Source organism: Oryzias latipes, chromosome 13 (genome assembly GCF_002234675.1).
Source record: "Oryzias latipes chromosome 13, ASM223467v1".
Lineage (NCBI taxonomy): Eukaryota > Metazoa > Chordata > Actinopteri > Beloniformes > Adrianichthyidae > Oryzias > Oryzias latipes.
The window spans coordinates 9,623,943-9,634,755 of record NC_019871.2 but is presented as its reverse complement, the minus strand read 5'-3'; the positions used below and the strand labels follow the sequence as shown (position 1 = coordinate 9,634,755).

Sequence of the window (10,813 nt, the reverse complement as noted above, 5' to 3'; positions counted from 1 at the left end):
GCAAGACATCTTTACAGAGTATTGCATCAGCATTGACGCATAAAGGCCGCATTAGGCATTATTCTTAACTCTTTCACTTACATTTAAAAACCAACATAAGATAGATTCATTTATTCAATCATAACCCTTTAGTCTGCTCACAGTGATAAACTGTTTTCAGTCTGTCTTCCTTTTTTCTTTTGAATTATCTGGGTGGCTCATGCAGGTATATGAGTCGACCATACTGAAGAAAGTTGTGTTAAGATATAAAAAGCACTCTAATTTGTTACTTGACAAAAATCTGCACTTGATCTGATTAGAACCAAATTATGATAACTTTATGCAACAATATAAAATGAAATAACGTAGTTGGGGGGATTATATAAACTGTAAGTTTGCTTCTTTCCACTCCTTTTTAAGCAATAAATTAAACTCCACTTTACTTTAGGTAATAATTATACTTAATGGATCTTATGTGACCCAAGTGTATTGTATGCATTATTGCAAAAATCTCTACTTTTGATTGTGAGAAATTACACAGTTACTTTCTTCTTACATTTATGGGAATTTTTCTTTGCCTTCTGTTTTTTTAAAATCAATATATTTCATTATTTCTGTATTGAGTTTGATATATCTTAGTTGTTTGTTGTTATGTTGTCTACAACCAATATGGGGTGTCATTTGTAAAGCTGCAGGGTAAAATATTAGCAGCAATATTTTAGAATATTTAGCCTCTTTTAGGAAATTTAAAACAGGTTTTGTTTTTCAAATGCATATTTTCACCTTTTAATTAATGTATATATAATGTTGCATTTACTAGCAACATTATATATACATTATAATGTTGCATTTATTAGCAAGCTAAGTAGTTTACAAACTAAATGTTTATTTTGTAGTAAGTAGTTAGTTTAGCTGATAGAAATGACATAAACCTTGACTTAAAACACAAAATACATTGTAAATTGGAAACAAAACCTTTCATGGCTAATTAAACACTTCTAGTTGAAGGGTAACAAAGGGAGAAGGAGTGAAGAACTTCAAGCAGAAGTCACTTTATCATGATGGGATTAATAGAGTCATATGAGTCATGACGGTCCTGCCCAGTAGGGCTGTATCCCTTTGCAAGATTTGGTTTAGTGCATGCCCCATGATTCATCAACTTCCAACAATATTACGTGATGGTAAAATAAAACGCCAGAAGTCACAATAGAACCATTTTATCATTACTGTTATCTCTGGGATGCATAGAGGCAGAACCTGACCCTTTCTTTGCTCCCTCTTTATTTCTGCTGCTCCAGTTGACAGAGAGTGATACCGACTCAGCTACTCGTCTAAACCTGGAAACAAGAGATAAAGAAAATTTTTGCTTTTTTATATGAAAAATATAAATCCATCGACCCACTAAGAACAGCTAAAAGAGACCCTCCTGAGCCATCAGTCACTTTTTATCATCTATTGACTGAAGTACTCAAAGTATCTGCATCTGTTCTACATCCGGAGCCCAAGACATGACATTCAAAAAATGTACCCGCAAATATATATGTTGCATCGAATCAGTACTTTACAAATACTTACAAATTAACCTTTTGTGGCCACAATTAAGTATTTTGCGTACTCAATTTTGTATTTTGTGGCCACAAATTAGCATTTTATGAGCATAAACAAACATTTTCCGTAAACAAATTAGCATTTTGTTAACAAATCAGCATTTTATACACAGAAACTAGTATTTTGGTGGCACAAATTAGCATTTTGTGCACAAATAGTATTTTCTTAAGCTCTCATCAATTCCTACTACTAATTTTTGCTCACACGATATGTAATATTGTGTGTGAACACACATTGTTAATCAATGCTAATCTATGCCCACAAAATACTAATGTGTGCACATAATGCTTACTGGTGTGCACAAAATACTAATAATTAACTTGAGGGGGCAATTAGTTTTTTCTGTTTCTTAATGGCTCTGTACCTACAACATATTAATACATTCAAAAAACAGTATTGACTTTTTACAACAACTCATACACATATTTGGGATGAACACATGCACATTCTCTGTTCAAAGAAAGGAGTGCAGAAAACCTCTCCAGCATCTGCTTCACTGTCATTACCCTCTTCAAAGCAATTCAACTGTCATGATGTTATAGCTCTGTTATTGGTCATAATTGGTCCTGGTCTCCTTTTACTCAAAGCTCTCTGAAAAACAGTTTGTGTTTTATTCATAGACTGAAGTAAAATGAAGGACCTAAGTGAAGATATTAGGGACCATTAAACCCCAAGTGCCTCCTGCACTTTATCTTTCTTTTGTCATTTTTATTCCGTTCATACTCTGGTAGAATTTGTTGGAAGTACCTTTTAAATTTGATGCTTCATTACAAGTTAATGAGAAGAAGAAAAAATTAGAAGTGTTTCACACAAGCGTTTGACACTTTAAGTTTGTTTGACTGGTAAATCTTTTGTTGCAGTTAGTTTACCCTCTTCTCAAATTAATCAACATTTCACAGATTACAACATTGATGCAAGAGATATTTGGTTTGCTTTTCTTAGTGTAGACAGTAATAACTGAACCACCATGTCTGAAAAACTCTTTCTGATTTAGATTGCAGCCTCATGTCTCAGAAATGAGCAACATGTTGCAACCAATGAGGTTAACTTGCAACAAGTTATAGATGTGATTTGACACAAAGTAGAGCTCAAGTTTAACGTTCTGTAAAAAGCTCAATACAAAAATTGTCAAATTTTATTGATTTGATATGTTAATCTACAGTTCATATTTAAAATATACAGTATTTTATGCACTATATGTCACACTGGTTTACAAGGCAGCCATCAATGAATGGTCTATTTTTGTGTCATATATAAGACTCGCCAAACTATAAGACACATTAACAACTGACAAAAGAGTCGGAGTTAAGTTTGTCAGTCAGACCCTTTTAACTGCATTCACAGCATTTCTAGAACTTGTTTGTAACACCCAACAAGTTAGCAACATTAGCGTATTCACAATAACTTTCAAGCTACATTCACACTAGCCAAGCAAATTGTCAGTAAGTGTCCACTTTCGAATAACAAGCAGTAGTGGTTTTAGGCACGGGCCGTACGGACGATTGCCCGGGGCGCAAATTTAAAGGGGCCGGCGGCTAAGTGCTTGGAAACAAAAACAAAAACAAAAAAAATTGTGCAACTATTGGTTTTCTATTATCTGTTATATCACAGAGTTTGGAACAGTCTGAAACCTTCAAATTGGCGCCCCTGCAGCTTCACACGCTCCTGTCTTTGAAACGGGGCCGCAAATGTGTGTGAAGAAAAAGGGGAGGGGTGGAGGGCGCTGCCTGCGAGAGGAAACGGCGCTCGCGTAACACCTTGATCATTGTGTGCCTTTAGATTACTCAGCTCATGCTAATAATGTCATTCTTTATTAACTATTGTAGACATTTTTATTACATGTCTTTATTTTCCCATAAAGTGAATTTTTTACTTATGCCTGTCGTTTAGTTGATGTTAGTAACCCATTTGACATAAAGACAGCAGGTAATGCAGACAGTAAAACAGCTGTGCTTGAATCATTTGGATCATCCAAACAATGGATCATTTGTTTATAAAAGTACTGAGGTTTTTTGGGGATTTTTACTGTTGATGTTCATATTGTCATGGCACCTCTGTCATCCCCGCCCCTCTGCTCTGCTCCTGACTCCACCAGCTGTGACCAATTCACCCTCATCAACTCTGCCCTTCTTAAGGAGACCCAGCTCCACAACTCATCGCCAGATCGTTACCCCTTATGGTGACTAACCTGGTCTCAGTCTCGCTCATGTTTATGCATCCTATGCTGATCTTGCAACTAACCTTACTATTCCTGTCTCAGGATTCCTGCTCGCCAGTGTCACCTGTGTGGAAGTCAGTTCGAGCCCCCCTGCTGTTCTGGAAATACCACCCTCTGCTAGCCGCGCTACTACCTCCAGCCACGCCTCAAGCTTCGCTCCTCTCTGGATCACATTCACGCCAGCAACATCTTCCTGGAAGGAAAGAATAAAAACCCTTTCTTACCTCTCATCTACCTGCGTCTTCATTCTGGGTTCCAGCATCTGGGTCTGCCGCTCCTCCGAATCATGACAGAACGATCTGGCCAAACCTCCGACCCAGCTGACCCAGAGGGACTCCGCTACTCCGTTCGTCAGCAAGGGATCACCCTGGGACGCCAAGCGGATGCCTTATCCCAAATGGCAACAGCTCAACAGGAACTTTTCAGACGCTTGGACGGTATGACGCAAACATTAATGGAATTATCCGGGCAAATGTCTAACCCTGTCACCACAGCAACGCTTCCGTCTTCCGGCAACACATCCACTTCCGCTTCCGCCGCGCCCCCGGAAAACTTCCGCCTGCAACCCGAGCCTTTCTTCGGTGACGTAGAAGCCTGCAGCGGGTTTCTCCTTCAATGCCAACTACTGTTCCAGCAGGCCCCGAGGTATTATTTTTCGGACCTCAGTAAAATTACATTAATCGTGAACTCACTGAGAAATAAAGCCTTGCAATGGGCTCAAGCCTTCCTAGCAGCTAATCCTATATCCCACTTATCATTCGACCGCTTCATTGGGGAATTTCAACTTGTTTTTGATCAACCCAAAAAACAAGAAGAAGCCACCAGAAAACTCCTCGCACTCAGACAACGAAATCGCCCCGTAAATGACCACGTCATTAGCCGCGTTTACATGGGCAAAAGTAATCGGAAAGAACGCCTGATCGGAAAGAAAAGGCGTCATGTAAACGCGCCGTTCGGAATACTCTGCCCCGATCAGACTCATTCGGATCAGAATTTCTTTCCAATCGAGATAGGTGGGTTATACCGATCGTTTATCCGATCGTGGAGCATGTAAACGGTCATTCCGATCGTGTGTCACTGCTGCTCTGAGTTACGTCATGCATAGACGGTGTTTGGCTCTGCGGACGCCCCGTGAAAAGCGCCGCTCCGCTCTCGCCCCGCTGGCTCTCCCCTCTCTTACACCCCTCACGGGGGAGATTCGGGGGAGGGGCGCTTCATGCCCCCCGACGCTCACTCGGTCCACTGGCACCCGAGTGAACAGAGCAGCTGGATTAATAATTTTGTGTCGGATGGGGGGGGTTCTTTTTTACGTGTGCGTTTTGTTGTTTTGTTATGTGTGGGAGAATTCAGACTGCGAGCCGTCCCGCCGCTCTGGGTTAGCGGCTGCAGGACTCAGGAGGAGCTGTGTTCGAAGAGAGCTCGGGCCGCTAGCTCACAGAGTGGCTTTGGAGCGCTGTGTATGAACTTTTCAGAGCAGAAATAAATGTCGCTCAGTCCTTAGAAAGCTGCAGATTGCCGCGTTTCTCGCACGGTCCTGTATTTTGTGTCCATCCATCAGGCTAATGATGTTAGCCCGTGTTAGCCTGTCCTAAGCTTTCATCCATCTTAATTCTTCCACAAAAAAAGCACTGACCACACAGATTAAATATAACGATGAGCGAACAGGCACTTCATAATATTCATAACATTAATAAAAGCACATTTGGAAGATCGTCTCGTATGTTACCGAGCTGCTGCATAAATGTCTGGGGCAGTGGTTTGTTTACAACGGGACCTATTTCCTAATCCGGGTGATTTTACACTACTGCGCATGCCCAGATGATTCATTCCGAATGAGCGTGTGAGCCATGGGAACGTTTGTTCTAATCGGAAAAAGGTTTTCTGATCCCATGTGCACGGGTGAATTTTAACCCGACCATTGATCCGATCAAGATATTCTGCCCATGTAACCGCGGCTATTGACTTTAGGATTCTCGCCGTGGAAGCTGGTTGGTCCGACCCGGCCCTTCGGGGCATTTTCTATCAATCCCTCAATGAATCCATTAAAGATCATTTGTGTACGCAACCAGAGGCCCATAACTTTGAAGATCTCGTTTCTGCAGCCCTGCGCTCGGATGCTCGCCTAAGGGAGCGCCACCAGGAAAGATCGCTTCCTGCACGTAAGATGTCCAACAAAGCCATGCTTTGCTATTAACCCTCCTTTTCCTCCCGCCAGTGCTTTAGAAATTCCACACGGCCCTCCCGAGGAACCTATGCGGGTTGGACTCTCTAAAATTTCTGCTGAAGAACGTCTGAGACGTCGGAACGAAGGCGCATGCTTTTACTGTGGACTTCAAGGACATCAAGTAAACCAGTGTGAGTTACGTTTAAACTCCAGAACCCCCCGCTAGAAGGCAGGCCGCGGGCGGGTGAGTCCACCTCTCTTTCCGAGGATTTTTTACTTCTCCCTGTCAAGCTATGACACCAGTCCAAAGTAGCCGACCTCCAAGCTCTCGTTGATTCAGGTGCTGAACAGAGTCTCATCGATCATAGTCTTGTTTCTAGTCTCTCACTTCCCCTCGAAAAACTCGACACCCCAGTCAAAGCGGCCGGGTTGGGTGGGCAACCCCTCTCTCTCATTACTCACCGTACTAAACCTATTATGCTTGTCACCTCCGGTAATCATAGAGAAAACATCCAGTTTTTCATCACCCGCACTCCCCAGACTCCCATAGTTTTAGGCTTCTCGTGGCTCAGGAAGCATAACCCCCAGCTCGATTGGGTTAACCACCGCGTTATTAACTGGAGTGAATTTTGTTTGGCCAATTGTCTCCGATCTGCTATTTCCCCCGTCGTTGGTCCCACTACCAGCCGTCCGGAGGACATTGATCTTAGTAACGTTCCCGTCTGTTATCATGACCTCGCCGCAGTCTTTAGCAAAACCAAAGCAGGGTCATTACCTCCACATAGGCCCTATGATTGTTCCATCCGCCTCTTGGATGGTGCTACATTACCTAAAGGAAGGTTGTTTAATCTCTCTGGTCCCGAGAAGGTTGCCATGGAAAAATACATCCATGAGGCGCTATCTTCGGGACACATTCGCCCTTCCTCTTCTCCTGCAGGGGCTGGTTTTTTCTTTGTAGAGAAAAAAGACAAGTCCTTAAGACCCTGCATTGATTATCGTGAGTTAAATCAGATTACAGTTAAAGACAAATACTCTCTGCCTCTCATCAGTTCCGTGTTCGACTCCATTCAGGAAGCTCGCATATTTTCCAAGCTCGACCTCCGCAACGCATACCATCTCGTTCGCATTAAAGAAGGAGATGAATGGAAAACTGCTTTCAAGACTCCATTAGGTCACTACGAATATCTGGTCATGCCCTTCGGTTTAACTAACGCGCCTGCTGTTTTTCAACGTCTTGTCAATGACGTCCTCCGTGATTTCATAGACCGCTTCGTTTTTGTCTACCTGGATGATATCCTGATTTATTCCACAGACACCGCTCAACACAAGAATCACGTTCGCACGGTTTTACAGAGACTTTCTGAAAATCATTTATTTGTTAAGGCTGAGAAGTGCGCTTTTCATACGTCCGTTATTCCGTTTCTCGGATACATTTTCGAGGCAGGTAGCATCCGCCCTGACCCCGCAAAAATCGAAGCCGTTTCTCAGTGGGAACCACCCAAAACTCGTAAAAAGTTGCAGCAGTTTTTAGGTTTCGCCAACTTCTATCGCCGTTTTATCAGGAATTACAGCTCCATCGCCGCGCCTCTTACTCAACTCACTTCCACCTCTAAGACCTTTGAATGGAGCTCTGCTGCTCAGAATGCCTTCGATACCCTTAAAAGAATGTTCGTCTCAGCCCCCATCCTGATCCAACCTGACACCAACCGGCAATTTGTTGTGGAGGTTGACGCCTCGGATTCTGGGGTTGGGGCAGTCCTGTCACAGAGAGAGGAAGCATCTGGAAAATTAAAACCCTGTGCCTTCTTCTCAAAGAAGCTCTCCCCGGCTGAAAAAAATTACGATGTGGGGAATCGTGAACTGTTAGCCATAAAACTTGCCCTCGAGGAATGGCGTCATTGGCTGGAGGGAGCGGCTCTTCCTTTCATAGTATGGACAGACCATAAGAATCTTTCCTATCTCCGTTCTGCAAAAAGACTCAACTCACGTCAAGCCCGTTGGTGCTTGTTCTTCGATCGATTCAAGTTCACAATCACCTACAGACCCGGATCCCGGAACGCAAAACCTGACGCTCTGTCTCGAAAATTCTGCTCCTCTGAGTCCACCACCACCTCCAACATTCTCCCTCCTACCTGTGTTATTGGTAACCTCACCTGGGACATCGAAACCAGGGTCGCCCAAGCTCAAGGTGAGGAGCCGAATCACCCTACTCCACCTAATGGCACTCTATATGTCCCCAGCTCCCTAAGGTCGGACGTGCTAACCTGGGCCCATACCTCCCGCATCGCCTGTCATGGAGGGGTTCACCGGACCCTCCATCTCCTCCGTAGACGATTCTACTGGCCCTCCATGACCAGAGACGTCCGGGAGTATATAGCCGCCTGCACCACTTGTGCTCGGTCCAAGACATCCCACTCTCCTCCCTCTGGTCTGTTGCATCCTCTGCCCACTCCCAGTCGGCCCTGGTCCCACATTGCGGTAGACTTTGTCACCGGTCTTCCTCCATCCCATGGTCACTCAATTATTTTCACTGTCATAGACCGGTTTTCTAAATTTGTTCATTTCATTCCTCTACCCCAGTTACCTACCGCCACCGAGACCGCCGACATCCTGGTTCATCACGTTTTCCGTCATCATGGCATTCCGTCCGACATAGTGTCTGATCGAGGCCCTCAATTCTGTTCTCAAGTCTGGAAGGCATTTTGCTCCGCCCTGGGTGCCACAGTCAGTTTAACTTCGGGCTACCATCCCCAGTCCAACGGCCAAGCCGAACGGGCTAATCAAGAGCTGGAAGCATCCCTCCGTTGCCTAGCTGCCGACAATCCTTCGGACTGGTCCAAATATTTGGTATGGATAGAATACGCCCATAACTCTCATCCCTCTTCTGCTACAGGGGTGTCTCCCTTCGAAGCCTCCCTCGGGTTCCCACCACCACTGTTTCCGTCTCACGAACTGGACTTGGCAGTGCCCTCAATACAGGAACATCTCCAGCGCTGTCAACGCGTCTGGCAACAAACCAGGGCAGCTCTCCTCCGGACAAAGGAAAGCAACTGCCAGACGGCCAACCGTCACAGGGTGGTGGGGCCCAGTTATCAACCCGGACAGAGGGTATGGCTGTCATCCCGGAACATCCCCATCCAGGCCACGTCACGCAAACTTGCTCCCAGGTACATCGGTCCATATACTATCGACAAAATCATTAATCCCTCCTGTGTCCGTCTTCACCTCCCAGCCGCTCTCAAGATCCACCCGTCCTTCCACGTCTCCCAGATCAAGCCGGTCTCTGACAGCAGTTTATGCCCGCCTTCCGCTTCCCCGCCACCCGCCCGGCTCATCGATGGCGCTCCGGCGTACACCGTTAGCCGCATCTTGGACGTCCGGCGCCGGGGTCGCGGCCATCAGTTCTTGGTCGATTGGGAGGGGTATGGTCCTGAGGAACGCTCCTGGGTCTCCCGTTCGCTCATTTTGGACCCCACCCTTATCTCCGACTTCTACCGTGCCAACCCGGATCGTCGTCCTGGACCGCCTAGAGGCGGTCGTTAGGGGGGGGGGTACTGTCATGGCACCTCTGTCATCCCCGCCCCTCTGCTCTGCTCCTGACTCCACCAGCTGTGACCAATTCACCCTCATCAACTCTGCCCTTCTTAAGGAGACCCAGCTCCACAACTCATCGCCAGATCGTTACCCCTTATGGTGACTAACCTGGTCTCAGTCTCGCTCATGTTTATGCATCCTATGCTGATCTTGCAACTAACCTTACTATTCCTGTCTCAGGATTCCTGCTCGCCAGTGTCACCTGTGTGGAAGTCAGTTCGAGCCCCCCTGCTGTTCTGGAAATACCACCCTCTGCTAGCCGCGCTACTACCTCCAGCCACGCCTCAAGCTTCGCTCCTCTCTGGATCACATTCACGCCAGCAACATCTTCCTGGAAGGAAAGAATAAAAACCCTTTCTTACCTCTCATCTACCTGCGTCTTCATTCTGGGTTCCAGCATCTGGGTCTGCCGCTCCTCCGAATCATGACACATATTTGTATAATTTTGACGGAATATATTTTTATGGAGAGTGAAATATTATACATTACTTAAGATTTAACTTGATTTATTCTGGATTAATTTTCCTGTCTGTTTTTATTCATATTTATGTTCAAAAAGTTAAGTTTTCAAGGTTTAAAAGTTTAGCTTTAGTGTGTTCAATAAATGTTTATCTTGTTTGGCCGCCAACCTAAAGCGGGTTTTGGATTTAGGCCCCCTGTGCAGATGAATTTGACACCCTTGACACGAGTATATAGAATTCATGCATTTTTTGTGTAAAAAGGGCAAATAAAAATAGTGAAGACGGGGGGCTACGTATTAACAAACCCAACAAACATTGTTTGCAACCCATTAAAAAACAGACTCCTCTAAAATTCACTACAACATCATTAAGCACAACCAGAACCATTACATATATACGGTAACATTCTCCGGGTAATCTCTCCCTGTCGTTTTTTGGAAAAAAAATAAGGCTTTCAAGAGTGCCCTATAGTGGTATAAGACACAGCTGAAAATAAATCTAGAATTCTTACAGCCAAGAGTATCTAAAGTAGACTTAATTCAAGTGAAAAATCACTCTATGAATCAAATTTTAAACTAACATGGGGATCAAACATCCTGAAGGTTGACTAGGTATCAGCACTTAATTCAACAAGTTGCTTCTCTGTTTTTTCTTTTTCGTAAGATTGTCTGATGAGGGCTCTTTCTGAACAAGATATGTCTGTGATGAAGATTTCGGGTTTAGGATCTTCTCCAGATGCACCTATTTTTTAGGATGAGCCTTGAAAGATTAAGAAAGACAACCCTGACA

At 44.5% G+C, this 10,813-nt stretch overlaps 1 protein-coding gene and 1 long non-coding RNA gene across 5 annotated transcripts; both read left to right on the top strand.

Moving 5' to 3' along the window:
- Positions 1-3,631: 3,631 nt before the first annotated feature.
- Positions 3,632-6,402, top strand: LOC105358255. Its single transcript, XR_002874499.1, has 3 exons — positions 3,632-3,766; positions 3,848-4,450; positions 6,029-6,402. It is a non-coding gene; the product is annotated as an uncharacterized LOC105358255 (long non-coding RNA).
- A 1,886-nt stretch (positions 6,403-8,288) lies between these two features.
- On the top strand, positions 8,289-9,989 carry LOC110013547. Of its 4 annotated transcripts, none has more exons than XM_023961878.1 (4): positions 8,289-8,693; positions 8,863-9,662; positions 9,744-9,830; positions 9,881-9,989. In XM_023961878.1, the coding sequence occupies exons 1-3, from the start codon at positions 8,319-8,321 to the stop codon at positions 9,820-9,822; spliced, it is 1,254 nt and encodes a 417-aa protein (XP_023817646.1). In that variant the 5' UTR covers positions 8,289-8,318; the 3' UTR covers positions 9,823-9,830; positions 9,881-9,989. The 4 variants fall into 4 exon arrangements, with proteins under 4 accessions (XP_023817646.1, XP_023817647.1, XP_023817648.1 ...); XM_023961879.1 differs by having other exon boundaries at positions 8,289-8,447; positions 8,550-8,693; positions 9,744-9,931; XM_023961880.1 differs by having other exon boundaries at positions 8,289-8,685; positions 8,863-9,077; positions 9,202-9,662; positions 9,744-9,931.
- The last annotated feature ends 824 nt before the right edge of the window (positions 9,990-10,813 follow it).

Coding starts and splice junctions, on each gene's coding strand:
- LOC110013547 (XM_023961878.1), top strand. CDS start 8,319: ATGACCAGAGACGTCCGGGAGTATATAGCCGCCTGCACCACTTGTGCT. Junction 8,694..8,862: donor GCTCCGCCCTGGGTGCCACA/GTCAGTTTAACT, acceptor CTTCTGCTACAG/GGGTGTCTCCCTTCGAAGCC. Junction 9,663..9,743: donor CCAGATCGTTACCCCTTATG/GTGACTAACCTG, acceptor TTCCTGTCTCAG/GATTCCTGCTCGCCAGTGTC.